We start from the raw sequence: 27,261 nt of genomic DNA on the forward strand, positions 1-27,261 counted from the left end.
CTCTTCAGTTCTTCTTCAGTGAACCTTTATACATTTTGTCACATAACCCTCAATAGATTTTAAGTATCCATACAAAGTAGAGCATATTTTGAAGTAGAAAGGTAAAATGAAATGACATTGGACTTACATGACACTTTAAATGAGATCTAGTCATTCCCATTCACACACTGATGATGGTAAGCAACTGTATTGTAGCCACTGCCTCCCTAGTCAGATAGAAGTGAGGCTGGTGTATTGTGGCATCGGCCCTTCTGACCCCCACCAACAGAAAAGGTAGAAGAAGGTTTTTTGCCCAAGAACATAATAACAAAGGCAGTGGAGCAGGGATCAAACCGGTAGGAATTTCAAACTCCTACCACTATTGCCAGGCAGTCCAACATCTGTCAAATTGAATGTTCAGGGAATCCAAACAACAATTTCTATACGGCCATTGGAATGAGTCAAGATTATTAATATGCTTCAATCATTTTAATCGTATCGCTGGCTGTATGTTTATTGTTGTTGCCTGACTGGAAGGTGGATTTAATTCTTAAGTTTTACATAACCGCCGTCAGGTTTTCCTCCAGAATTGCCCTGTATGCAATGGGACAATAAACCCATTCACACTGTGATATTGCAAGAACATTCTTTCCCAACTGCAAAAACCAAGCAAATCTTGCACTTCGTGTCTTATTATTAAAAAAGAAACACACATTGCTGGGAAATATCTACCTTTTTTCATAGCGAGGCTGCCATGCACCAGTGCCACCGGACCCTTCTGACCACCACAAGGCAAGGTGGGTGAAGTGTGAAAAGGTGCAAGTGAAGTGGGGATTGCCGATTGCCGGGCAAACTCCTACCACTGTCGCCACCATCATCCCTTCTACTCTCAAATCATAAAAGTTTTTGCCTCTACATTAACATTGAATACACAAATAAACATGGATTTTAATAGATTTTACTATAATTTTCCGTGACAACAAATTATTTATAGAATATTTACAAACATTACTATGACATCTTGCCAGCCTTTGGCAATAGTTAAAGGCACTTAATATTAAGAAAATACAACACCTTTACCTTCAGAGGGTATATATGAAACAACTATAAAACTTTAAAAAAAAATAGATCAATGAAATACCACTGATCCTGAAATCACCAACCATTTTTTTCTTTTACATTTTAACATTAGTGCTATAAAGCTGGAAACAACATCACCACCACAATAACATTGTGTGTGCTGTGTAATACTACACCCAAATTAACTTAAGTAAGTTTAGAAGCCATCCCTTTAGAAGTAACATACTGGAGAACAGTTTTCATTTTCAGAGGTCATGACCCTGCACCGAAGTTACAAGTCAGCTTTTAAGGCCTTAATCCGGAAGCGCTGAGGTACCGGTGAAATCCAGTCCACCCATGACTTCATCAAAGCAGGAACTTGAGTCTCTCTAATAATGCAACTGGAGAACCTGTAATTTAAAAATACAGTATAATGCACATTTTAGGGAAGACAAAAGTTTGTGGACTGGTTTTTGACTCAAGTAGATCAAAAAGAGACACTTGAACCTTTACCCAAATAAAAAATAGGTGCTATTAATATAGGCCTGCAGTTGATAACAAAAAAGTAATTGTGACATCAATGTTAAAGTAAACATAGTTAAGAAATAAGCTTGTTTAGCTCTGTTGTTTACCTTCACTCAATGAATGCAGGTCCTTCAAGACAACGTTCCATTGGTAATCTTTGCTGTAGAGGTACTGACATGTGCTGGTCCGAGCTTTGGTTCGCTGAAGAAGTACATCTGTAGGCAAAGGTAAGGCAAGTTTATCATACACAAAATAACTTACAGAGCTGTATGTGAAAACCAAGGAAAGGTGTGAAGCAATTAGACATTAAATCAAGAAATTAAAAAAAAAACATTAAAGCATAATTTAAGAAGAAAATATATCAAAATTATAATATAAACCTAAAAAGTAAGAAATGTTAAAAACAAACTGATGAGGTATTCTTCAATGGGAAATATGCACTGAACAATAAGGTTTTCAAACCTTCTTTAAATGAGTCTACAGTTTCTAGACACCCAAAGTTTTCAGAGAAAACCTAAATGTTGCCTATTCTTGTTCAGCTTGAGTCCTGGTAGCACAGAGAATAAAAGTGACCCGAAAATTAAGTCTTGAGGAACCTCACATGTGATTCTTGTTCTTTTAGATTTTTAATTAACATATGACAAAGTCTGTCATATATGTTCTGAACCATTTTAGCACAGTACCAGGCATCACTTTTAGAATAATGTGATCACCTGTGTCAGACACAGCGCTGAATAAAGTGATACAAACAAAGGTGTTTTAAATGCATCACGGAAAAAAGGAGAAAATCTCTCACTAGACAGGCTAACTACCTTTTGCAATTATCTGTCGAAAGCTGAATGCTAAAAGATGTCAAGAAAATCAACTGAATCCATTAGTTAACACAACAATAAATGTGAGACTATAATTTAGGTGCAAGGAAAATATGAACTAATAGAGAAAAGAGTCTTACAGACCTATTATCTTATTACCTCTTCAGACATTGGGTTCCTGTACTTTGTAGAGCAATTACATGGATGTTACAAGACATTGGATATGGCTGCAGACCTGACAGTATTCACATTAAGAAGTCATCAAACAGCCCATTGTCCCAGCAGTTAGCAAGCATGGTCAAAGTTTCCATTGACAAGAGAAGAACAACCTGACACTACCAAGTACATTTATTTCCCAGAATCACACAAGTCGGAGCTGGGAAATATGGCACAGCTTTGTAGGTGACTGACACAACAAGCAGGGTCAAAGATGGGTTATGCTGAGATCATTGAGAACAATTGAGACTTATGCAATCCTTGTTATCTACACCAACATGGACTGCTTATAAAGAATGAACTAAATTAGAAATGCTGTGAAGGCAGAGAGCCAGATCAAGATAACAACCTTAGATCATATTTGTTTGCTCACATATCCAGGATCAGAAGCCAGCATTATTACCTTACAGCCTACAGCCAGCAGCCCGTTCAGCAGCACAATGCCTAGTACAGTCGCTATGATGACTTTGGGATGGTCGTCTCTGAGTGCAGGCCAGAACGTCATCACCAGTACTGAGCTGGACAGGCAGAGCGCCACCACGATGGAGAGCCACCTCAGCCACTCAACGTGTGGAATCCACAGAACCTGTTATTGAAACAACCGTTGTCAGAGTTATGATATAAAGAAATATATTTCCTCAAAAGCTGTCAGGGCATCAATGAAAAGTATTAATTTTCTAATGACTACAAGTCTGTTATTAACAATGCAGCTTCTAAATATTCACCCTTAACCTTCTCATTCCTTCTGCATTCTGTTTAAAACATATGCAGCTATAGAGCCTTACAAAAACATCCACAACCCTTCAAAGCAAGCAGTAATTTGGGCTTATATTTGAGAAACATTTAGAAAAAAAGCCCTTTTCAAACCATCAGGGAGGTTTATCTCTATTCAATTGATTTGAGCATGTTGATGTGTTAGAATGGTCAAGCTAGTAAACAGATCAAAATCCAAGAAAGAAGCTGTTGCTGAAAATAGAAGAACTATTATTAAAACTTTGTGTAAATTTGCCACCTCAATCTCTTGAGGTTTATTGTTGAAATGTGAGATGAAGCTTGAGAAAACTTTTGCAAAACATTATATAGACAGTAATCATTTTTTTAAATAATATGGTTCACTAAAGTATTACAAGGCTCAATTTGTTGCAGAACAATGTCAGTAGCATAATTAACATATTTATAGGACTTACCACAGCTGGAATGTAAACTGCCAGTGAATATCCGTAGACACAGACAATCTCCATAAACGAGTATGAGACCAGGTTCAAGATTTTATTATTCCTCCACAGCAGCAAACCCCAGAGACCAAGGGGCACAAGCCATGCATAGCCGAAGATGGCTGTGGCAGCTATGCTCACTGGAAAACACATACGGTGCAAGAGGTGAACGGGACATTTATCAAGCATGTTTAGCATCAGTCGAACTGAACTCACCTTTTCCAAACTCTGCTGTATATTTATAGTTTGAATTGCCAAAGTATCGCAAGAAAGTAGATAGGTTTCCACTGATAGCAATGGCAAACACAAGAGTGGTGCAAATCCAAAATGGTCCTACAAACACAAACATATTTATATTTAGAGCATCATTATTTACATCGATGAATAGTAAAAGGAAATAAAACAGCCTGTCACCACAAATAATATGTGACAACAACTGTGCAAACTAAATCAGAACTAACCATAAAGATCTGGGTTTTTACGAAGGTGAACTTGAATGAAGTTTTTTCCAGGCCACGGCACCAGTGAGCCAAGGATCCTCTCCTTCACCTAAAGTAAGAGTTAAAAACATGTCAGATTTCAACCAGGTTTGAGATACATTTGCTCCGAAGCAATTAATATGATATAAACTCAGACAGGGACAAAACAAAATGACTCACATGATGGGTTTCAATGTCAAAGAATTTCTGGTAGTATTCAAAAGTCCAGAAAGGAGCATTTTTCTTTTTCCCAGACAAAAGCTTGAATTAAAAAAAAACAAACAAAAAAAAAACAAGAGAGTTATTATCTAAATATCTGATTTATACACATTTCAAGAAGAAAATAACTTTCAATTAAGAGAGTCATGGTCTGACCTCTTCTCTGTCCTCATTGATGAGTGGTTCTTCATCATCAACATCTTGAGCAAAACCAACAGCACTTCTTTGCCTCTTGGATTTTAAATCCTCATCCTCAATGCTAATGGTGATTGCATCTCTGTTAGATTCCAGAAGACTCCCGGCTTCATCAAATTCTGTTAGAATGGACAGATATTAAGCATCTAGATCAACATGTTTGTTCTTTCAGGAAAGTATGTACCTACTAAAGTTTGCACATTTTGCAGCTCTTCATTCATGAAAATCAATATGCACACTGACATACAAAATGTCATGAAAAATTGTGGGTAGCTCTTTAAATCTTTATTTATTTTGACAAAAAATTATTATGAATTTAGTTATCTAGTCTATGTAAAAGTAAACACCTGCGTAGTAATGTGTTATATCTATTTAAAAGACAGAGTTCAGGAGAACGTTCACCTTGAAATTGAAATGGATCATTTTTCGACGCCATTCCCTTTTCAATAGAAATGTTTGTTGAGAATCTGCTGGCAGGGTGGCAACGAGGCAACAAATTAATCCTAAAAGCTGTGAATGAAAAAAACAGAAAACGGCTGTTTACGTTTTACATCTGTTGACTCCAGGTTAAAAGCATTTTTAAAACTATAGGTACAAAATAACTTGGGAAGCTAGCTTACTTAGGAACCAACTTCGACTGGTAAACTTCCGTTTACCAATAACCCCCCCCACCCCCCTAAAAAAAAAAACTCCTATCACTATTGTGACTGTGAAATACAGTATGTAGGTGTCGACTTTCTTAAGCCCATGCTTACCAAATTCAGTGTAAAAAATTCGTAAAAATTATGTCATCGTTAATAGCTAGGGAAACCCGAAGCAGGATATGCCAACGAGGTAAACATGAGTCATTCCTGTTGAGAGATATTTTCAAAATAAGAGTTTAGATACATGAATTTGGCTATGTATTCAGCGGACATGGTAAAATAAAAATGATAATAACTGTAAAATATTTCATTACAAAAGGGTAATGTAAACTGAGGTGTGTTTTTGCCATATATCCAGATCTATAGAAGGTGTGCTATTAGTTGACTCTTACTGTGAAGTTTGAAAGAAATGGCTGGTGCGTTGTAGTGCAGGTCACAGAGTCGGCCATATTGTGGGTGGCAAATAGGCTTGGAAAACGATACAAAATTTGTTGGAAGACTAATTTCCAGAATAAATCTATACAATGTACATCTATTAAATGTATAAAATGTACATCTAATATAGATGTACATTGGTTACAGAAACTTTAATGGAATTAATGTATAAGTTTAATTAATAACTTATACAGTATTTACAAGGCACAATGTTAAATGAGAGAACGTATTTATTTTTATTTACTTATTTTTTTAAGTAAAGGCATTTGAAAGCTATAAGGGTTAAATTTGTCGAATTACACCACAGGCCGGTTGATGGCGGTAAAACACTGAGAATGTAAACTGCCAATAAATATGGGGTTCCATTTGTGTCAAAAATAAGTAGAAGTCATATGTGTAGATGTTGTTGGTCTATGTTGTTGCTATATGTATTTGGTAGATGTCTATAGTCTTAGTGATTTATGGATATGTCGATATTACATATGTCTTTGTTGTACATGTATTTGTAGCATATGTAGATATATTATGTCTCAAGGTGCATGGTGGTTATTACTCATGTCATCTTGTCAATTAATCTCCATAAAGCAATGCACTTCTGCAGATATTTTTTAATTTTTTTTTATTTATGTCTGAATGTCTTTAACTTCTGTGATTGGTCAATGTCCTTGGTCCATGCTGTTAGTTCATGTCGTTGGTCCTTGTCCTTGGTCAGTGTTGCCGTTGCCTGTTCTCTTTGCCATTAATAAGTGTTGAATTAGGTCATGTCTGATCAAAGAGTTTATTAGATATTACAAAAATATTGGTCTTTAAATATTAGTGTTTTTAAAAAGCTTAGATTTCTACCTTGTAACGCTTAATGCCGAAGAGAACAGGTAACAGCAACACTGACCAACGACATGAACTAACAGCATAGACCAATGACATTGACCAATCACAGAAGTTACATCAAAAAACAACTGTGAAGGGTTCACTGCCTTACTGCAGTGAGCAATAACCACCACACAGCTAGAGACATAAAATATGCAACATGTACATATGCAGCAAACACATATGCAACATGGACAAATGCAACATCTAACATATGCATCACCTACATATGCAACATCTACATGCAACACTGACATATCCATAAAGCACTAAGACCATAGACATCAACCAAAGACACAGCAACGAAATGGACAAGCTCTACACAAATGACTTCTACTTATTTTTGACACGAATTAACCCCATACAAATATGGCGGCGAAGCGACGTAGAAGCCTCTTATGCGTTTGCTCTTCTAATGTGTCTATGCTCTATGATAGCAAAGGGATCTGATCATGCCTGTGAAAGCTGCATACTGATCGTGAGGAATCTAACATACAAAACTGAGAACGATGACATGGTGTAGCTGTGAATACTTCGAGCACAAAAGAGATTCTTTGTTTATAGTTTAAGCTAAGCTAATGACTGTGGTGAATTTGTGATCTACTTATAGTCTGTATTCAAATCTGCTGTTAAGTTAAGAGAAGTTTTTGCGTGTCTGTGATGGACAGCAGCACCATTTATGTTCGGGAAAGAGGCAGCCTTCGCCGTGTGAGTGACATTATTCTGGCACAACCAAAACCACCACCATCATCATCATCCTCCTGCAGGAGGACGAATCCGTTTGTGCTGAGAAAGGAGCATTTCATTTTCACCTACAACGAGGAAGGAAGTCTGAGATACACCACGAAATCCCTCTTTGACATCACTCTGCTGTTTGTTGCTGACAACATCCAGCATGTGGACTCTTTGGTTGGCTTCCCAGAGCAAATAGGCGACAGGCTTTTTGCAGCAGCAGAAGAGAACCGCGTGTTTTTAAACCCAGAGATTTCTCAGAAAGCCTTGAAATTATTCAGTGACGCTTATGGAGATTTGGTGCTGGGCTCACTCTGTCTTAGAAACAGGTTGGGGTATATTGTTATCTCCTGGCCTCCATGCCTCTCTGCCTCTTTTTGCCATAGATAGCTGCCCTTCATGTCTGCTTTTCTTATTCTGCAGGTTCCCACTCCTGCATGAGCGGATCACCGAGATAAAAGCATTTCATAGTTTAAAGTCTCTGGATTTGTTTGGCTGTAGACTAGGAGATGATCATGAGCTGTTCTGTCACCTCACTTCCACATCACTGGCGAGGTAAGGCTTGGCTGTTTAGGATGCACTAAGCAGAAAAGATGGTATTAACTCTGAATCCTGTCTTCCAAAGCAGCCTGAGTCAGCTGTTTATTGGTGGCAACCATCTGTCAGATGTTGGCCTGCAAAGATTGACCGCGCCTATCCGGGTGATGCAGAAAGGACTGGACTCCCTGGAACTCCTGGATGTTTCCTGTCTGTAATTTCAATGGAGCCTGGTCAGCACCGACTGCAAAAATAAACTGTATAATATTATATATTCTTTTTCTTTCTTATACAGACAATCCCCTCTCAGAGATGGCTTTGAGATACCTTACATGCCTCCCAAAGTTGGCGAATCTTGATGCATCTGGGACCAACATGAAAGTAAGATAAGTGTATTATGAAAGATTCATACCACAGTCTGTCGTGTTATGACCACAAACAGCATATTTGATTTGGATTTTACGTGACAGACCAACACAAAGGAGAATGTACTTGTAAAGCTCAAGGAAATGGATACCTAGTTTCACATTTATTTTACAAATTAAGTTGGACAACTGACCTATTTTTTCTTAAAGCACCTTTTACTGCTACTATAAATTCAAGTACTTCCTTGAAATATAACTTTTTCAATTATCAAGAAGCTGAAAATGTCAAAAGCAGGGATTAGGGTAGATAATTTAGACAATACATCTGGCTTAACAGGCACTATTTGTGGTGTATTATACTTATCTGGGTATTTTTTTGTTTTGGGCCTGGGAATAATTTATCATTTATATATGAGCTTGGCACAGGTTTGAAGACAACCGTGTGGAACTTATTGGGGCTAATTCATTCGGAGAAACCACTGAACGCCTTCGATCACTCGGGGTGTAAAACAGAAGGATGGGCAGAACAGGTAACCAGTTTTAAGCAATACCAGGAGTGTAGATAATTTGTTTCAATAAGCAGAATCATTTGTCCACATTTGTCTTCTTTCCAGGTTGTAAATCAATGGGAAACAAGTGGCTGCCAGGTGCCTAAACCGAAGAAAATGGAAGAGTCAAGGGCTTCAGCACTTCGCTTCTGTACGTCTGTTACATTTTTCATTTTAATTTGTTAAAACGACTTACAAATTAAGTGCTGAGGTGTTTTTTTTTTCCTGTAGTTGGCAGACAGAAGTTTGTCAGAGAGGTACTGAATGCAGCACCACTGGACAGTGAGAATGGCAAGCAGACCAATATGGAGAAATTACACTTCTACAAACCAACAGGAAACGATCATCTATGTGGGAAAATGGATCCATCCACAACAAAATGTCTCCAAGTTAGGAATATGACCTGTAATGTTACAAAGACAAAGCAAGAGTCAAGCAAGTGTGACGGTTCTCATCAAAGCCCTCCGACTAAGAAAAAACGTTCATCCTCATTTGTTCTCACAGCAGAGGATACAGAGTTGTTGAACAGCTATTGAATAATGGAATTCATCCGGGCAGCATTCCGTAATAATTAGACAGGGGAGCAGCGGTCAACATGCTGCATTCACACAAACTATTAGCAGTTCAAGTATACTTAGCAAAGGAAGTGTTTTGGCTATTTTTCTTCTTTAAGATGAATAAAATTTTGTATTTTGCCAGAGTGCCTTTTTTTTCTTTTCTTTCTGCAGCTTTTAACTGACTACACAGTGAACTTTAATAATCAGAAAACTGAGTGTATCACGTTATATGCAAGTTTTGTGTAACTCACACAGGGACGAAACTCATACGTACAGAATTCCTTGTTGACATTTTCTATACAGACAATGGACATTGTCAATTATAACATCAAAACCTTTGGAGGATTAATTTTTTACCCACAGTAATCTTACACATTTCCTGAACACTCAGTCCATGTTTTTGGCCAATTTGTAAAATACTAATTAAAACATTCCCCACCAATTCACCAGTTCTGCTTTTAACTGTCTGCTGCAGAGTCAAGTCGATATTGGCATGTTTTCTCTTTCCTAATTTACTGAAGGGTTAAACAAAATATAATCCAATTAAACAATTTCACAGTTGTATATTTTATTTGTATTTATTACCAAGGAAACAAACAGAAGAGCAGGAAAGACTTAAATGCATGTACCTTTTCATTTTAGTAGGAGCACTGACTTTTAATGTAAAATGGATCAGGATGATGCAGCAATACAAACATTAAAGGGGGAGTCGGCAGTATCCATACAATCAGTTTTACCTAGCATTGTGGATTCGGGTAGAAACTCGCATCACTTCAAGTCAGTTCATTACATTCAATAAAACAGAACTAATACACACTTGCAGGAAAAAAAAAAACCTAAAACACTTTATTCCTATATTACCCTCATTATACAATTATTCCAATATACAGAAAAACGTTTAATTACCCAAATGTCAGGTTTAAATAAAGCAGGGACAAAAACCAGTTATAAGTAAATGATCTGAAAGTTCTGCTGAGACCACAACCAGTTTCGGCCTTAAATTGGATATTAAAGAAGAAGAAAAAATCAACAGTATACCAATGATCAATAGGAAAGTTTCCTTTAAGAGTGCAGTCTTGTTTTCTAGATGTTGGACTGTCCCAGGTTCACCTTGGAAGGAAGTGGCCCCGCCTCTTCCTCTAGCCCTTTGGAGGTGATGATAATCAGAGAGGATGCTGGGTAAGGAGTCAGTTTCTGCTCTTTGATGTAGTCCTGGTCCCCATAGATGCTCAGTTTCTACAGGAAGAGGAAAACAAAGCAAGAGTCTTTATGTATTCAGTTTGTATGTTAAGCTTGTCAGAACAGCTGCAGGTTTTACAAAGACATCTCGACGTTTATCCATACTCATTAAACCTATTTCACATTTTGTCATGCAGACAAATTGACTTTAAGAGGACAAAATGTTAACCTTTTAAGGGGTATAAACACATTTGCAAGGCAACTTGTGCATGCTTTTAAATAATGTGTCACAAAAACATTTAAGTAGTAAAAATAAGCCCATACTCCATAATTTACAGTAACATCTGAACGTTAAACTGCTCTTGAAAACTGTAGGTTTTACTTCATGTTCATCTTCAAATGATTCCAGAAGATAGTTTTTTTGTGAACAGTTTGATGTTCCAGAAAACCTTCAGGTTTCTGGAACCTTTTAAAAAGAAAATGGCCACAACAAGCAACAGGTTTCAAGGTTAAACAAATAACCTAGAAACCACGACAAAGAAAATAACCTAAGGCTTACCTCAGCAGGTACATATTGATCCACAGCAGTTGCCACAGTAGCACAGCAAATCCAGATCAGGACCAACACAGACAGAATTAAAGTAGTTGTTAGGATCCACCCAGGCAGCCAGGGGTTCCTGTGGAGAAAATTACAGTTGGTCTGTGTAGCTCCACAGCATGCGGATGATGATGATACTAAAGTTGCTTAGGCAACAGAAATGTGCAAACCTTGACAGGCAGCTGAAAAGATTGTAGCCGTCGTCATAGCTGTGCTCACCACTCAGCTCTCTGTCTCTTTCTTGGATTAAAGTCCGATGGTATTCTTTGTAAATAGGACTGCTCAGCCGGGGGACTTTAATAATAATAATAAAAAGACAATTACAAATTAAGGAATGCACCTTCATGTTTCATCTTTACAGTTCCTTCGCTGCATTTCTAGATCATGGTTGCTTTCCAGGCAGATTCTCAAGTTTCAAAATAATCTGGATATTTTACATAAAATTGAGGTCAAGGTCATGAGAACCAGATTTTAAGTCGCTCTGTGTTAGCTTGCTAAATATTGTCATTTTTTATCAAAAGTTTAATAAGAAGAATCTGATCCAAGATGTAGCCATTTGATGAAATGGGGATGGTTGAGATGTGAAACAACAGCCAAAACCTGAGAATGCTGCATCAGCTGTATAAAGCGGTACCATCATGATTGGGTGCGGATCAGCGTTACGGGTTCCAGAGATAAATATGAAATAAAATTTGCAATAACCTTTTGTACTACATTTTGAAATAAGTAGAAAACATACAAAATAGAAAAAAAAAACTTTGTAGTGTTGACTATAAGTTTATCACTGTGTATTAGAAACCTTTTTTTTAACATTTGTTGATTTTCTTAGTAAGGAAATAAATCTTTAAATAGCAAAAAGCAGTAATTCTACCCATAGTGTCAGCTGAATTTTAGAAAGAGTTTGGTGTTCTTAGAAGGAAGAAAAAATGATCACAAAACTGGTGTTGTAATGGAAAAAGCATGCTAAATGTTAAGCGCAGGGTGGCCCTGAATTCAACTGTTAAAAGTAGAAATTGTGCTTCAGTACCAGGCCTGCGTCAGGATAACAAACATTTAACAAGATCCAAAACTGGACACAAAATGTTTGACATTCATGTGGATGGTGTCTGAGCTGAGCAACATGTCACAATGTCTTACATTTTTTCTAAATTGAAGACCATTGCATAAAATTAATAAAATTTGATGCGCTTACAGCTTTTCTGAGGCTCCTCCTTTGAATCTTTGTCCACTTCAATTTGAGAGAAAATCCTAATCTGTGGTTCAGACTGGGAAGCACAGAAGATAACTGGATTTTTGAAATCTGTTGTATAGAATGGCCCATCACTGTCAGGTTTATTAGAACTAATCAGAGCAATACCTGGAAAATAACAACTTTTCCATCATCAGCTTGAAGGTAGAACGTCCAGGTGGAAGTGATGAAGCTGTGGGCTTGACTAATAACATCATCCCAAAATCCTCTGACCAAAGTCAGGGGATAAAGAAGATGAATCCTAGGCATCATGGCCTCCAACTGTTCAGAAAACAACAGAGACACTGAGCATGCCATTATTTCTTGAGAGAAATTCTGCATTGATTCAATACCAGTATACCTGATCCTGACGTTGCTCAGTAAATGGAAGCTGATTGTGACAGCCCATGTTGCACGCATACTGCTCATCAGGCTGGGTGTAGGCTTCCCGACAGGCTGCATGAGTTTGGAGTAACAGACAGCAAGACAGGTGTAAAAGAATGCAACACAATCAAATGATTTTAATGTTTAATTGTTATGCAAGATGCCTGCTCATATTTTATGTCAAACCTCTATAAACTTTTTCTGATCAAATTTTTTTTTTTGAATTTTGAAGTCACTTCTCGAATTCACTATGGTGAATCACCAAAAGTGTCAATATTTTGTATTACAACCACAAACTTCAATGTATTGGAGATTTTATATAATGGGAGATCACACACAAGTAGTACATCATGGTGAAGTGGAAGTTTTTATTTTTATATAGAAATTCTTAAAGTGTGTTTTATTATGTTTTATGAAAACGATGTATCCTTTTAGCTTCACTTCACACTTACGCACCACTTAATGCAGGTCTATTAAACACATTAAAGTCTGTATTTTCAACGTGAAAACAAAGGCGGTGGGCGTACTGAGTATGTACAGTCAGTTATATTTACACAATGGCAGCAGCTGCATATTCATTTTCTAAACTTATGTGCACCAGAATACTACTCAGATGTGACTTATATGTGTCAGGTGGAGCTTTCAATACTCTTGGTGCTGACCAGTTTCATTAGACGGGCCTGAACCCTGTGGATGGAAGTTGAAAGTTTGCAGTTACTTACTTGATTCACATTCAGTTCTGGTCTGATTTAAATCGTCGCTGTCACGGACAAAATGACAAATGGAGAACAGACGACAGCCTCGCTGGCAGGCGTACAGTTCCTCCTCCTGAAAAAAACAAAAACAAGCCAAAAGGACCAGTTGAATAACTCTGCGAAAAATGACGCACTTTTCGACGAATTATTCACAACAATGCATCAGACAATATAACTGCACTTAAATAAATAAACCTAAATGATCTTCTATAGCTAAATTGCATAACGTTAGCAAAAGCTAGCTGACATAAGCAAGATAAAAGCACTCACCCGTGGATAAGTGTGCAAACTGTATGTCATTTCGCAGGACTTGTGACAGGACGCCGTGCTTCCCAAAACGCTGTCAAACACGTCAGAAGACGCCAATGTGCAAACAAGTAGGACATTAAGTCCCAAAATACCACCAACGACAGAAAAGGTTCCCATTTTGCCTGTGCAAAGCCAAACAAACAACTCCACTCCTCTTCCCCGTCCACCCTAAGCGGAACTGTAAATCTCGCGAGATATTTAGCTTAAAGGTTGCGTTTAAGGACTCCTAAATACATGTTCATATGTTTAAAAGCGGCAATTTATAACTAGAGATCTTTATGGCATTTTATTTTATGTTACGTTTTATCTCATACACATTTGACATTTTTTTCAAAATTAAATTTTTCTTAATGCCATTTTTTAAGTTGCATCTTTTTTAACATTTAAACCAACCTGGATATTGCATGAGGTAAAGGAAACAATATATATGTATGTATCAGTGCATCTACAAATGTTTTTTCTTTAGTTATTTTTACTTGACAGTCATTTTACCATTTTATACTAGATGACTATTTTAACCAAGAGACATTTTTTTCCTGAAGTACCTGAAGGCAACATAATTTCTGCTACAAACAGGCTTCCATCGGTATTTCAACTTCATTGACACTATTTTCCCACACGTAAACATAGTTTTAGAGAGTGCAGACAAATGGCATGATCAAATTGATAAAATCTCTCTTTAATAGTAATTGCAAATTATTTAACGAGAATATAGTTTTTATCTAGCAAACTGTATCCGTTAGCAGTGGTTAGCTTACTTCAGCTAACGCTAACAAGCTGTAGCTGAAGAAATATACTTTTATTTGAAGATGGACAAGTTTGTCGTTCGGCTTCCGAAGGGAGAAACACCCAAACAACCGAAGAGCGACGAGAGAGTTTACAAACAAGCGACAATTGAGTCTCTACGGGTGAGATATTAAGCATAGTGTGAATAAAAACAACATACGTTTCTACATTTAAAACTGATGAGACGCCATTCACAATATTTCTCCAAGAGAGTAGTTGTAATTGAGGACATCCTACGTTACAAGTCGACGCTAGAACTGCCAGATCAGAGCAAGGAGAACTTGATGGACGCCCTGACTGAGCTGAGCAAGAAGATCCCGTCCAAAGAAGTGCTCAGGTCCACTAAAATAGGTACATACAGGAGAAACCTTTAAATCATCATTTTCTGCTTTTGCTGGTTTGATATACCACACAGGATAGGTTTGTTATTAAACGGTCGAAATAAAAACAAGATAATTAATTTTGGCCCTGAAACACTGGCCATTTTCTATTACTCTATTAAGAAATATGGCACATAGTTATGCAGTCATAGTTGTCCTAAAACATCAATAGTAAGTAATCCATCTAATGTTTTTGGCCAAATCTGGCAGCCTAAGTAGAAAAGGCCCGACTTCCCTCCCCACAGTCCAGGTGAGAAACGTATAATGCCTTCGGGGACTTATGGGTCCTTCTTTGAGGATCCTGGGAAACATGCAAACTCATCACAGAAAGACCCCAGATAAAGATTTGAACACTTGCTACAAGTTGACAGTGCTACTAACTGCCAACTTGAAAAACTTTGATTATGGTAATTGCCAATTAGTTTTTGTGTTTATGAAAAAAAAATCATTTTATTCAGCTTGTCTGATATTTAAAATTGTTTAAGGATATGAAACATTTAAGTAAGATGTAAAGGTAAAAGCAGAAGATTTCTGTAGAGGTTAAAATATGTTTGTGCTTCACTTTTAGCAGATTTACCATACGTCTTCATTTTGGAGAAAGGTCTGCTGAAATATTACTTACTGTTTATTGGTGAAAGTCCAGTTTGTCACAAGCTTATTGCTTAAAAACTTGAGGCTAAATAAATCCTTATGTTTTTTTTTTTCTAGGTCACACTGTCAACAAAGTACGGAAGCATCCAGACCCTGAGGTGAGTTATCTGGCAGCAAAAGTTTACACTGACTGGAGGACTTTCATTGAGGAGAATTCAAATAAGCCGTCTATTGAAGTGCGCTCAGACAAACAGTCTGAAGCACTCCGGAGCAACGCTAGGAGACTGCTGTCTGAAGCACTGGAGGTCAAGGTGAGAAACAGGACAAAACACTTTAATGGCATTTCACACGTTTACCATCTTTTTGGGTATCTGCATGGCTTTGGCTGCATGGCATAGTAATCATAAACCCACAAAAACAAATTTTGCTTTAAAACAAGACTACACACTTTTAAATAGTTTTCTTCAGGACTCCGAATCCATAAAGAAATGTTATTTTTATCACTAAACTGCACAAAGTACATGCTCTTTGTTAAATAATTGTGACTTTATTTATATTTATTGATGCTTTCATGGGATAAATGATGGAGTAAAACATGTAAATTGCAATTTTGACAATACAGACAGCTTTAAGTGGATTTCAGACTTAATAATTTGGAATTATCATGATTATTAAGTGATAAATACAGGTCAGAATAAGAAATCTTTCACAATAACAATAAAAAATAGGATAGATTATAATCCTTACAGGCCTCTTGTTTAATTGATTATAGTTAATATCTTCTTGGAGATTTAGTAGGAACTAGTGAAACTTTCACCAAATTCTGTACTTTAGTTGAAATTGTAACAAAATTTATCTATTTGTTAAAATCAGGTTTGTTAGTTTCATATTCTGTGAAGGTGTTTTTATTATTTGCTGGTTTATTTCTTTGGTTTGCACTTTGGTCATTTTGTATTTCATTCCTACAGATTGTTGAACTAAATGAATTGAAACGTATTTTTGTTTGTTGGTCTACGTGTGATACAGGAGGACTCTGGTCTGATAGACAACATCGAGAGAGAAGTTTTTCATCGGAGCTCCCGGTTAGTCAGCAGCTCATACAGACGGACGATCAGGGCGCTCGTGTTCGCCTTCAAACACAACCCTGACATCAGGAGTGAAGTAAAGGACGGCAAAATATCAGTCAACCAGCTGGTTTCTAAATACAAAAAATAAGTGAATACAAAGTTGTACTGTGACTCGGACCTCTTATGGAAGAAATTTTAATACCTGTGAATTGTTTTAAATTTATTTTTAGTTTTTAATTGTGTTCTCTGTTGGCTGAGAAAATACACAATATTTTTATATTTTGAGGCACATCAGTAAATGTGTGCTGTTTTAAGAGGAAATGCTCAAATTTTAATATGAAAAGCAGACCTCCACTTACACAATACCGTACCATATTTCATTAATTTTGTTTTAAAACTGAATGAAAAAAATGTCAATTAAATACAAAATTCATGGATGAAATTTGGTTTGTAAATATACATGTTTCATAATTTAGAATTGTTATAATATTTTTTTTTGTGTGTTGTCTTAGAGGTTTTTGCATTAAAGGTTTTATTCACCAATTATTTAGCACAGTGGTGCCCAAATGTAGTCCTGCAACTTTTAGATACATCCCTTCTCAAACACACCTGAATTAAACAAATGGCTCATTAAGGGGCATATGCAGAACAGAATAACCAAATCTGAGGGATTTCAGTCATTTGAGTCAGGTGTGAGATAGAATGCATCTTAAAGTTGCAGGATAGTAGCTCTTGACTAGGTCACTGCTGGATTAGTACATTAACAGCGCTGCAACGATACTTCTGGGAGATAAATTGTATCTAACACTAGTGACACTTTATATGAGTACAATATGTTTTCCAAAGACACTTTATCATGACAAGTGGAGAAGAACAGATCAAACTTCTTTGTGGATTCACCTTGCCAGTTCAACTTTGTGTGAAAATTAAAAATCTTAAAAACAACCCTCCCCCCAAAAAAACCCACTGTGGCTCAAACAAATGCATGCACGCAGACACACACACACACACAGCCCTTGTTAAAATAAGGTGTAAAAATAGGACCTTAATAAATAATTACAGAATATATCATTTTCAAACATGATATATTCTGTGCCATTCAGTTGGAAAAACAAATTTATCAGAGGGGAGAACACACACACAAAAAGCTGGTTGCATAAATGCCCTTTAACCAGTGTTTTTTGCTAAGCCACTTTTGATTTAGTTTCAGCATTTAATCTTGAATTAAGTAGGTTTCCTTAGTATGAAAGTTTACAATTTCCTCAAACCTTGTGGACAAATGTGCTAAGCTAAACAAAGTTTGAACCTGAACTTTTGAAAAAAAGCATACTTCCATTTACATACCTCCAGATCTTTTTAATTATTCTGTGTCAGAATAATCAAAGAGTAGTTAGTAAAATGTCTTCTAAGATTTTTTTTGGTTATAGACCTTTTTCACGCTTCCCGGTTTGAAAGCGGATGTGGGGTCGGACAACGTCCGGTGGCTATAGCGTTAGCATTACAAGGCTAGGAAAATGGCTCAGTCTCGGCGCAGTTGTTTTTGTTCAGTCCCTGGTTGTTCATGTGTGGCAAGAAAACAGCCTTATCTGTCATATCATGCGTTCCTGACGGACCCGGACCAACGGAGGCAGGGGATCCAGGCGATCCGAAGAGATGAAGGTCCGGACTTTTGCATAAAGACGGGGAGGACTTTCGTATGTAGCCGCCACTTCACACCGGAGAGGATTTTGTTAGCGGATCCACCACAAGCCGCCTTAAAAGTGGAGCTGTTCCTTCCCTGTTTGCCTGGAATAACTTGACTGCACCGGCAATGAGAGAGTCTGCTTTCGAGAGGGCTAAGAAACGGCAGTTTGTCCTCTCAGAAAGCTAACCAGGCTGAAGATGCTACTGCGGACCATGACTACACGGCACATCCACCCGCAGGTAAAAGATAGTATATTGTATATATTTTTCATGTAAGAGAATTTCAATAAAATATAACTGTTGCTATAATAATATTATTGTTATCATGATCACATAATAATGAAATTATGAGATTATGTGGTTATGTATTTGTGGAGAGATTAAGTCAATGGCTGTATAGATGGCTGATCACATCTATACATGCTATCTATGCTTTTCAATCCACAGCACTAAGACTAAAATAACCTTTTTTTTTTAATGTTCCACTTTCTTTTTTACAGACCTTTGTAAAAGTAAATTATTTTTAATGGTTGTATAGATGGCTGATCACATGTATTGATCTTCACAGAAGTAAGTCTACAAAGTAGACCATGTTTTATATTATATTTAATAGCAAAACATTTTCATAAAACCTTACAAAAACAAAAATGAACTAAAAACATCACATTTTCATCCCCCAAAGTACTCCTACAAAATGTTTCAATGTCTATTCAGAAAGTAGCTTGAAAAATTGTCTAAAGTGTTATCACACTGCTAAAAATTATACATACACATAGTTCAACAACCACATTTCATAAATTAACTAGTTAGCTTCTAGAAAGCCACATTAAATATTTGGTTGCCAAAACACTTAAGTAGCATCCCCAGCACAACTTGAGTCACATTCATTGATGCAAGATGGATAGAAAACCTTACATAGCTGACAGTTCCTTTATGTAAATGTGAAAAATGTATGTACAAAACAATCAAAAGTACAAAATGTTTGTAAATTAATCTGCACTGAGCTTGAAGTTAAAATGTTTGTTAGTAGAACTTGGTTTATTATGACACATTCAGAACGTTTCCTAGTGTACATTACCTGCAATGCTTTGCACAGAATTGCAGGTAAGGTATTTAGAGAGCAGTGTCAACATCATAAAATTATGTTTTCTTTTCAATTTTGTCTTGTTTTTTGTATAAAAATTAATTGAGACTAAGAACTTGTTGATGATCTCTGTGTAACTCACTAAAGAAGCACCAACCAAACAATTGCTATCACCATGAGGATGACAGCCAGAACACAGATGCTGATAAAGACAATATCACTCAAGTCGTGAGGTTCTGCCTGTGGTTCTGCCACGTATCCGCTGTTGTCGCTTTCCGCCTGCTGGGCCTGCTCCTCCAGCCGTCGCTCCTCCGCAGAAATGAGTGACACGAATGCGACCTTCCTTAAGGCATCGCACTGCACCTTGTATTCCTGCATGTTCTGCTGCTTCCCATCAGAGAAATCAATGTAGAGCTTGTTCACCAGCATGGTGATGTTGCGGTGTTTCTGTGAAGAATTATTAGTCACAAAATGGGTACAAAATAAGTTTAGTCACATTTTATCAGCTATATGTTCTATAGATTGTGGCACTGGTTTAAAAGGCATTGAATCCTTGGACATGGTAAAAGCTTCTTGTTACTCTATGTGTATACATGACTTTGTGAAACATTTTGGTAATTTATTTAGGAAATATAGATTCATAGGAGAAGAGTTACATGTACTCTACCAACCATAGAATAAACATATTATAATGGCAACACCTTTAAGAAACAATCCCTGTCCTGTCCACATGCTTAGAGGTGGGAATGTGGAGAGCAGGGTTTGCAGGTGGAGCAGTGCCAGGGACCGACTTGTTGGGTTGGGTTTGAAACCCATTAATAACTGCTTGCAGTTACTTTTAAAGTCTGCTTTTCAATCCACAGCACCAAGACTAAAATAACCATTTTTTTAATGTTCCACTTTCTTTTTTACAGACCTTTGTAAAAGTAAATTATTTTTAAACAAGAAATAATTACATGGTGCATTAGAGTATGGGAGCCAGTTACCTGGCTGGCTGTACCACAGTTGACAAACTGTGCCAGTATTTTATATGAGGTTGTTGTTAGCTGAGCAGTGCACGTTGGGTTTCCCAGGTAGATGCTCTCACGGTCCAGCTGAGGTAACGACCGCTGAGGGATCAGGATGGTAAACTCTGATCTGGTGCAGCTAACGTTCACAGGCACCACTGAGGAAAACATATTCAAACATTTCGTGAGTAGAATAGGAATGACATTGAGGAAAACTGTTTGCTGGGATGAATGTTTAGAATTTAAAGAGCAAATTTAGCTGCGATTAATACTGCAAACAGTGTACTCAGTGGGGAGTACATATCTTTAACCTGCAGTCCCCACAGGATACACTCAATTAATAGTGCCATTAGCTCCTGATAAAAGACAAACACAAACACATTTACCTCCTAGATAAGAAGCGGTAAACCCTCTGTGAGCTTCATTTCTGTCTGTGCTGAGGACAACCAGCAACTTGTTCCCCTTGGAAACGAGGGAAGAAGGCTGCTCCCTGCCGCACCAGCGTCCCATCAGCGTGTCCGCCTGGCTGTCCCCGTCATAGACCGACACTGAGTCGTAGTCGCACTTGTCTGACAGACTGTTGCGGCCTTCCAAATCCATGACAGGAAAGAAGAGCTTGATGCGGTACCCCGCTTGCAGGACGATGCTCCAGTGGCAGTTGATGTTGTTCGGGTAGATGTTGGGGAAATGTGGGCTGCTGAAGTTGCCGCTCACAGCGGATAGAACTTGTTGGCATTCACCTATTTTAAGTAAATGACATTAATTAGCCATCTTCATTAAGGTTTCTGTTCTGTGTTTCTTTATCACAAGGATGCTATTTAAAACAGTCTCAAAATTAAAAGCTCACGTTTATAGCAGGTAATTGAAGTTTATGAGGAGTCCCTTTAAATTTATATGTTTCCAGTTTTGGGAATCTGACTCTTTTGTTTACTTGCGTTGGAGAAACTTAATGAGTAAGCTTTGCATTCTAAAGTTTAATTCGTCCATATGAAATCCAGCATCAAGTAGTTAAAGCTCAAGGGGTAAAAACTGGAGATTTATGTAAGGTTATATCTGCATCACAGCGAAACCATAATCTTTTATCTTATTTAACTATCTAAGAAACAGAGAATAGATGTGGGAAAAGGTGCTTTGGGCCTATGTGCAAAACTCCATATGACATAGAACCAGGAGACATCATTCCCACAGTGAAAGTTGTTGGTGGCAGTATCATGCTGTTGGGGGTATTTGTGTTCTGCTGAGAAAATGAAAATGTTCTGTCTGGAAGAAAGACAGAGTGAAGATTCACCTTCCATCAACACTAAACATGCAGCCAATGGAATTGTTTTAGACAAAAGCACTTATTCATTTGTTGAAACAGCCCAGTCAAAGTACAGCTGTAAATCCAATTGAGAATCTGTGGCAAGGTTTGAAAATTGACGTTCGCAGATGCTCTCCATCAAATCTGACATAACTTTTGCAGAGAAGAATGGGCAAAATACGTTCTGCCGTGACAAACTGGTATTGATCAAGAACTCAAATATTTAAGTCAGACATAACATTTGTGCACATTGTCCATGCCTGTAGATTTACACTCAGCATAGTCACACTCACATGGGTTCCATTCTGGACTTTGACAGGACCACTCATAGATTTTCACATTGTTGCAGTATATTTTTTAAGATTCAAAAGATTTAATTTTAATCATCTTTTTACTCCTTCAAATGACTTGTTTTAGACATTCAGCATCATCAATAAGATTTGTTAACTTGATGCTTTCTTTATTTTTCACTCTATTAACAATTAGTCTAGAAAATGTTCTTACCCGAGTAATAGTAAGCCTTGAAGCCTCGCCCACCAATATTGAAATCTGACTTGAAGACTACCAGGAGTTGGTTAGCAGTAGTGACTGTGTTGGGGGGTTTATCTGTCCCACAGTATTTGCCGAGATGGCGGTGGGTGACTGTTGGCCCATCGAACAGGGCAACAAAGTCAAAGTTACATCCCTCGTTGTTCTCCAGCTGGAAGTCCAGGAAGACCAAGGTGACAACACTTGTATTTGACACGTGTATTGTCCAGGAGCAGTCTGCATTGTTGCTGTACTCCTGAGGGTAGCCTGGGCTGGAAATGACACCTGATAGTCCAGTCAACACTCCACCACACATGTCTAACCAGGATAGGAGGCAAAAAGGGAAAATAACTGTTACATAAGAAAAATGCCCTTTAAGAGGAGAAACTTGAACAACATTGAGCTTATGAAAACAAACAGCATTTGTTGTATTATATAATGATTTGTTAAACAAAGATAAGCTAAAATAAAAAAAATGATAAAAGAATATAAGCAAGCTACAAATATATGTTCCAAGGCATACAATTCTTGGCTGTGTTTCTGTTCACCATAACTGAATATCGGGTAAACAGAAACCATTACTCAATGTGGATCATGTTATCAAACATCTCCCTTATTTATGTGCGTAAATGAGCAAGAACTTGGGAGATTTATACGACAGTGACTCAAAGCCCACAGCCAAGCTCAAAAGGTATTTCAACGGTTTCTCTGAATACTTACTTTCACTAACTTTTGTAAAGATTCGTTAGGTTTTTCATTTGTTGTGGGAATGGGCATGTTTTTTCTATCTGTTGAACTGGTATTTCAATGATTAATTCCGGATCTGGTTTTACTTGGGATTTCTTTGTTCCGGTCTAGATTTCTTGTTGTATTATTGTAAATTAAGTTTCCCCATACACTAGTGTTGTCCTTTTATCTAATTACCTTTGTAATGCAATGTAATGAAAATACAATCTGTAGAGATGTGAGTACACAGTTTACAGATGTGCTGGTAGTGGTATTAAAGCAAAACCTTAATGCCATTCTTCAGTATTGTTGCATTTCTATTTTGTGTCATACCAAACATTCAACAACAAAAGATCAAAGAACCATTGAAGCACCTTAGGCATGTGTCGAAGGCAAAAGAAGTCCAATGTCCAAAGTTGAAAGTTGTGTTTGACTGCTTGTTGATCTATTTTAGCAAGCAATAATCAAAAGTTAGTTCTCCATTGTTTACTTTTGCTTTTCTTGGTTTGATCAAATATCTTAGGCCCACAAAAATCTCAGGATCTAAACTTTAACCTTTCCAAAAACGTTTATGCTGATTTTTTGCTAAGTACATTAGATTAGATTAAATTCTTTATTGCCATTGTAAAACATACAAAAATTACATTGGCAGTATAGGATCATTAACCTGTTGGAAGAGTATCTTCAGCTGTCTACAACTTCACACATGTTTTTCTCCAGAATTGTGTCATTCTCTTTTTACATGGTTCTTTTTAATCTTTAAAAGTTTTGAAAAATAAAGAAACGTGACATGCTCTGACTGTCAATTTTGAATTCTGAAATCTAAAATCCACATCCTCATTTCAAAACTACTCTCATCTTTTTCCCAAAGGTTTTCAGAAAATCAGAGCTTTTTTTGACATGCTTCATCTGTGTGGAAGAGTCGTCCTTGCTTGAAAGAGATGGGAAGCAGCTTTGTACACAATGTCCACAGTACCGTCATCATTGTCATAGCAAAATCTCCCTGCCTTTATCATGAACCTTGGGTCTAGGATGAATTTGAATAGAAACAGGCACTAACAGTATTTTGCTTCAGAACAAATTTAAACGTGAACAGCATTTAACCAAAGTTGTCAGAATTAATAGTTCAATTAGCGGGTTACATTGTTGGAGGCTTAAGGGCATGTACTTTGAGACAAATGGCGACTGCCGATTGGTCAGTTGCTGTCAAAACCTCAAGAATGATTGACAGGCAGTGTCAGGCCAATTATTGGCGCTGATTCTATAACCCCAAGAGAAGGCTGTTATTGCTACCGGCTTCAGTAGTGCCAAGGCAGTCTCTGTGGTGCTTGCTAAGGCATATTTGGTGTTTGAACTATTAAAATATGCAGCTGCGAACATTATAAAAGGGAGTCTTAGATATTCACGGATTTAATATATTTGCTGGCGATTCTGGTTCCTTACATATACGAATACTGTGAGTCTATTATACTCCACTCACATTTGTTATAATGGCTGACTAGCTTTTTCTGTATTCCCACTGATAGTTTGATGATTTATTCTTGGTGATGATTCTTTATTATCCTTGTAAAACAGACAATAAATGCTTTTGGCAGAATAGGATCATTGCCCTGTTGGAGGTTAATTGCTATCACTCTTATCTTTGGCTCCCTCCAAAGATTTTCTAGCAAATAAAGTTGGGACATTGCGTGGGTAACACAAAAGGGGTTTAAATCACCCTTTGGGAGGAAAAGCAAGTTGACAAAATTTAAAGATTGCTTTAAACCTAAATCTGCCAAGCCTGTATAATTTTGGGCTCAACTATACCACCCTGCCTTTGAGGTAGTTTGAGGTGAATTTCTTTAACAATAGTCCACAAATGGCATTATTTTACACACATTAAGAGTAAAAATGTTTGAACTCAATAGAAAACTTCAAAAACAGTCTAAGATTGTTGTATGTAAATTCTAGACATGCATACAAGGCCAGGATGTTTAGGTACAATGCAGAAGTTTTGCAGAGTTTAGCCTCAATATAGCTGTCATATTACATTAAATCTAACCAGTTACCTTTTCTGTAGCCAACACTGAAGCCCCTGTGGGCCACATGGCGGTCTGAATGGAAAATAATGGACATGACATTCCAAGAAGAGGTGAACTGAGGTGGGGAAATGTCACCACAAAATGTCCCAAGGAGGTTCCCCTCGTCCTCCGATATGCCATTGTATATTTTGATATAATCGTAAGCACAGCTGGTGTGGTACTCCAGCTCAAAGTGGTGAAAGGTGAGGAGGACTGAGGAGCCTTCAGCCACTACAATCAGCCAGGAGCAGTCAATGTTGTAGGGATACAGGCCTGGGAAGTTTGGACTGGAAATGTTACCAGACGGAGCAGAGAGGATGCCTCCACATTTGACACCTAGAAATTACAAAAGCAATGTTTTATTTTAGCTCAGAGGAAAAGATATGAAAAGGCTTACTGCTTATCCCTGACTGATATCACTGTTTTCTTGCCAGCTGATACGATCCATGAAATTGTATTACACTCTGACTTTGAACAATGAAGGCCCAGCTTTATCTGTATATATAGCCTCTACAAAATAAAACACTCCTATTAAGTCTAAGTAGTATTCCATCAGGATAAAAAATGACAACTCACCTTTTTTAGTATAAGCCCCGTCAACCAACAGTAGTAAATGAATCAGTATAGCCACCCCGAGACTCATATTGTTATTGTGGATTCGGCTTTTCTGAAACCTCGACTGCTTTTCCAGCCGAGACACACAACTGTAATGTCACAGTGCACCGCCTTGAGGTAATAGGACTTTGAAAAATTTATCCATTGCCTGAATGGGGGAACCTGATGCCTATCCACCTACAGACTGCGCTTTGGCCTCTTTGCTAAATTTTAATGACTGATATCCAATGAGCTCTAGATGCTTGTCAGGACACTGTTTGCAGAAAAGTTATGCATTTTTAATGATGGCAGAGTGCACACAAACACTGTTGGACAACCAGCTTTGAGGGGCCTTGATACAGACAGAGAAAAGGCATTTTATATTAAATACTTCTGTCAGAGTTACTTGAAAAATAAAAAGAATGTGTGAACCGGACTGAAATGTTCTTAAAGTGATGGTATTATGTATTTCCCAGGCATTTTGTAGCACAATCAAGTATGTTTCCTGAAGTTGCTTTAAAAATTTCAAACATTGCTTTAAAAATGACCTTATTGGATGCCCTGAAAATGGGCTTCTGTCTCTTTAAGAAGGTCCTTGTCTTTCCAACACACTGCCTTTAGCTCGTCATCACAGCAATGCTTCTCCGTTATGTTAACAAATGTTCTGAGGTGCATTGGATTGAGAAGTAGTAGGATGATGGGCTCAGCAGATACGCAGTTCAACCAGGTGTTTGCTAATTGTCGCTGTCACTAGTCTGGTGGAGCTGAGAGGAAAAGGCGCAGAGACGGGGTACGCTTTTATGGGAGCAAGTGTTTAGGTGCCTCTTTAAACTCTCGCAGGAGATTGAAGGATTTCTCAAACTTGCATGGAAGATCTAAAGTAATACTCCAGGTATGTTTTTGATGAGGGAACAACATTATACCATTATATAAAGTTTAAAAAAAGTCAGTTTTACATAATGCTTCGCCCGCCCCCTTTCAACATCAAAAAAAGTGTTTCTGAACCGCAATAAGGATTAGCCCCCACATTTAATCCAGTTTTATAGCACAACCATAATGAGCTCATGAAGCTTCCCCACAAACCAGTTCAGTTTCTAATGAAAATAGTTTGGCCATTCACAGGGTTGTGCTAATAATATGGCATAATTACAGTTGTGCTTGTGAAAAAGACGTTTCTGGTTACATAAAAGAGTTGCAAAAGTATGCATGTCCCTTTAATGTTTTTATATTTTGTCAAGTATTTTACTTTGACTTTATATGGTAGATCAATACAAAGCAGTGCATACTGAAAAAATGTGATGAACACAATTATTAGAACTTTTCCCAAAAATCTCAGAAAAATTTATTTTAGCAATCAGTAGTGTTATTAATGCAGGTTCATTAAAGTGTACCTCCAAGTTTTGCACATAAAGAGAATGATTTTTTTCCCCCATTCTCAAACACCTCATGCTCTATCAGATTAGATGTAGCTCAATTACAAACATCAATTTTCAAGTTTTCCCACAGATTTTGGTCTTTGAAAGGGTCATTGTTGCACATGGATATGATACAAACTATTTCACTTTAGGTATAGACTTGTTGTCCTGCTGGCAGTAGTTGATGCACTACTGCCATAGACT

General features: G+C 37.4%; 5 protein-coding genes across 7 annotated transcripts; 2 read left to right on the forward strand and 3 right to left on the reverse strand.

Moving 5' to 3' along the window:
- Positions 1 to 8: 8 nt before the first annotated feature.
- yipf1 (Yip1 domain family, member 1) lies at positions 9 to 5,543 on the reverse strand. Of its 2 annotated transcripts, none has more exons than XM_055058414.1 (10): positions 5,454 to 5,543; positions 5,101 to 5,208; positions 4,660 to 4,817; positions 4,465 to 4,545; positions 4,267 to 4,354; positions 4,022 to 4,138; positions 3,779 to 3,945; positions 2,995 to 3,177; positions 1,671 to 1,778; positions 9 to 1,448 (listed from the first exon to the last, which is right to left on the reverse strand). In XM_055058414.1, exons 2-9 carry the CDS (start codon positions 5,132 to 5,134, stop codon positions 1,695 to 1,697), a joined length of 912 nt encoding a protein of 303 aa, XP_054914389.1. In that variant the 5' UTR covers positions 5,135 to 5,208; positions 5,454 to 5,543; the 3' UTR covers positions 9 to 1,448; positions 1,671 to 1,694. The 2 variants fall into 2 exon arrangements, with proteins under 2 accessions (XP_054914389.1, XP_054914388.1); XM_055058413.1 differs by lacking the exon at positions 5,454 to 5,543 and adding an exon at positions 5,319 to 5,377.
- A 1,481-nt stretch (positions 5,544 to 7,024) lies between these two features.
- On the forward strand, positions 7,025 to 10,268 carry lrrc42 (leucine rich repeat containing 42). 2 transcript variants are annotated; one of them, XM_055058293.1, is made up of 7 exons: positions 7,025 to 7,705; positions 7,800 to 7,931; positions 8,002 to 8,123; positions 8,209 to 8,294; positions 8,695 to 8,808; positions 8,893 to 8,977; positions 9,058 to 10,268. In XM_055058293.1, the coding sequence occupies exons 1-7, from the start codon at positions 7,305 to 7,307 to the stop codon at positions 9,360 to 9,362; spliced, it is 1,245 nt and encodes a 414-aa protein (XP_054914268.1). In that variant the 5' UTR covers positions 7,025 to 7,304; the 3' UTR covers positions 9,363 to 10,268. The 2 variants fall into 2 exon arrangements, with proteins under 2 accessions (XP_054914268.1, XP_054914269.1); XM_055058294.1 differs by having other exon boundaries at positions 8,005 to 8,123.
- Positions 9,935 to 14,013, reverse strand: tmem59 (transmembrane protein 59). Its single transcript, XM_055058295.1, has 8 exons — positions 13,798 to 14,013; positions 13,495 to 13,600; positions 12,750 to 12,844; positions 12,518 to 12,670; positions 12,353 to 12,425; positions 11,331 to 11,454; positions 11,122 to 11,239; positions 9,935 to 10,619 (listed from the first exon to the last, which is right to left on the reverse strand). The coding sequence occupies exons 1-8, from the start codon at positions 13,951 to 13,953 to the stop codon at positions 10,467 to 10,469; spliced, it is 978 nt and encodes a 325-aa protein (XP_054914270.1). The 5' UTR covers positions 13,954 to 14,013; the 3' UTR covers positions 9,935 to 10,466.
- A 373-nt stretch (positions 14,014 to 14,386) lies between these two features.
- tceanc2 (transcription elongation factor A (SII) N-terminal and central domain containing 2) lies at positions 14,387 to 19,487 on the forward strand. Its single transcript, XM_055058417.1, has 5 exons — positions 14,387 to 14,422; positions 14,646 to 14,744; positions 14,832 to 14,973; positions 15,711 to 15,904; positions 16,620 to 19,487. The coding sequence occupies exons 2-5, from the start codon at positions 14,646 to 14,648 to the stop codon at positions 16,806 to 16,808; spliced, it is 624 nt and encodes a 207-aa protein (XP_054914392.1). The 5' UTR covers positions 14,387 to 14,422; the 3' UTR covers positions 16,809 to 19,487.
- Positions 19,488 to 19,568: 81 nt separating this feature from the next.
- Positions 19,569 to 25,691, reverse strand: cdcp2 (CUB domain containing protein 2). Its single transcript, XM_055058416.1, has 6 exons — positions 25,625 to 25,691; positions 25,037 to 25,384; positions 22,239 to 22,580; positions 20,821 to 21,174; positions 20,414 to 20,592; positions 19,569 to 19,874 (listed from the first exon to the last, which is right to left on the reverse strand). The coding sequence occupies exons 1-6, from the start codon at positions 25,689 to 25,691 to the stop codon at positions 19,569 to 19,571; spliced, it is 1,596 nt and encodes a 531-aa protein (XP_054914391.1).
- Positions 25,692 to 27,261: the final 1,570 nt, after the last annotated feature.

Source organism: Poeciliopsis prolifica, unplaced genomic scaffold (assembly GCF_027474105.1).
Source record: "Poeciliopsis prolifica strain line A6 unplaced genomic scaffold, Auburn_PproV2 SCAFFOLD050, whole genome shotgun sequence".
Taxonomy (NCBI): domain Eukaryota; kingdom Metazoa; phylum Chordata; class Actinopteri; order Cyprinodontiformes; family Poeciliidae; genus Poeciliopsis; species Poeciliopsis prolifica.

What these genes read in the sequence shown, in the direction of transcription:
- yipf1 (XM_055058414.1), bottom strand. Translation starts at nt 5,134, where the DNA reads ATGGCGTCGAAAAATGATCCATTTCAATTTCAAG. An exon ending in TCAATGAGGACAGAGAAGAG is followed by an intron (nt 4,546 to 4,659) that starts GTCAGACCATGA and finishes TTTTAATTCAAG; the next exon opens with CTTTTGTCTGGGAAAAAGAA. An exon ending in CAGTTTACATTCCAGCTGTG is followed by an intron (nt 3,178 to 3,778) that starts GTAAGTCCTATA and finishes TTTCAATAACAG; the next exon opens with GTTCTGTGGATTCCACACGT.
- lrrc42 (XM_055058293.1), top strand. Translation starts at nt 7,305, where the DNA reads ATGGACAGCAGCACCATTTATGTTCGGGAAAGAGGCAGCCTTCGCCGT. An exon ending in ACTTCCACATCACTGGCGAG is followed by an intron (nt 7,932 to 8,001) that starts GTAAGGCTTGGC and finishes TGTCTTCCAAAG; the next exon opens with CAGCCTGAGTCAGCTGTTTA. An exon ending in GGCTTCAGCACTTCGCTTCT is followed by an intron (nt 8,978 to 9,057) that starts GTACGTCTGTTA and finishes TTTTTCCTGTAG; the next exon opens with TTGGCAGACAGAAGTTTGTC.
- cdcp2 (XM_055058416.1), bottom strand. Translation starts at nt 25,691, where the DNA reads ATGAGTCTCGGGGTGGCTATACTGATTCATTTACTACTGTTGGTTGAC. An exon ending in CAGTGTTGGCTACAGAAAAG is followed by an intron (nt 22,581 to 25,036) that starts GTAACTGGTTAG and finishes TATCCTGGTTAG; the next exon opens with ACATGTGTGGTGGAGTGTTG. An exon ending in TACCGCTTCTTATCTAGGAG is followed by an intron (nt 20,593 to 20,820) that starts GTAAATGTGTTT and finishes TGTTTTCCTCAG; the next exon opens with TGGTGCCTGTGAACGTTAGC.
- tmem59 (XM_055058295.1), bottom strand. Translation starts at nt 13,953, where the DNA reads ATGGGAACCTTTTCTGTCGTTGGTGGTATTTTGGGACTTAATGTCCTA. An exon ending in GTTTGCACACTTATCCACGG is followed by an intron (nt 13,601 to 13,797) that starts GTGAGTGCTTTT and finishes TGTTTTTTTCAG; the next exon opens with GAGGAGGAACTGTACGCCTG. An exon ending in GGAGGAGCCTCAGAAAAGCT is followed by an intron (nt 11,455 to 12,352) that starts GTAAGCGCATCA and finishes TTATTATTAAAG; the next exon opens with TCCCCCGGCTGAGCAGTCCT.
- tceanc2 (XM_055058417.1), top strand. Translation starts at nt 14,646, where the DNA reads ATGGACAAGTTTGTCGTTCGGCTTCCGAAGGGAGAAACACCCAAACAA. An exon ending in GCTCAGGTCCACTAAAATAG is followed by an intron (nt 14,974 to 15,710) that starts GTACATACAGGA and finishes TTTTTTTTCTAG; the next exon opens with GTCACACTGTCAACAAAGTA. An exon ending in CTGAAGCACTGGAGGTCAAG is followed by an intron (nt 15,905 to 16,619) that starts GTGAGAAACAGG and finishes CGTGTGATACAG; the next exon opens with GAGGACTCTGGTCTGATAGA.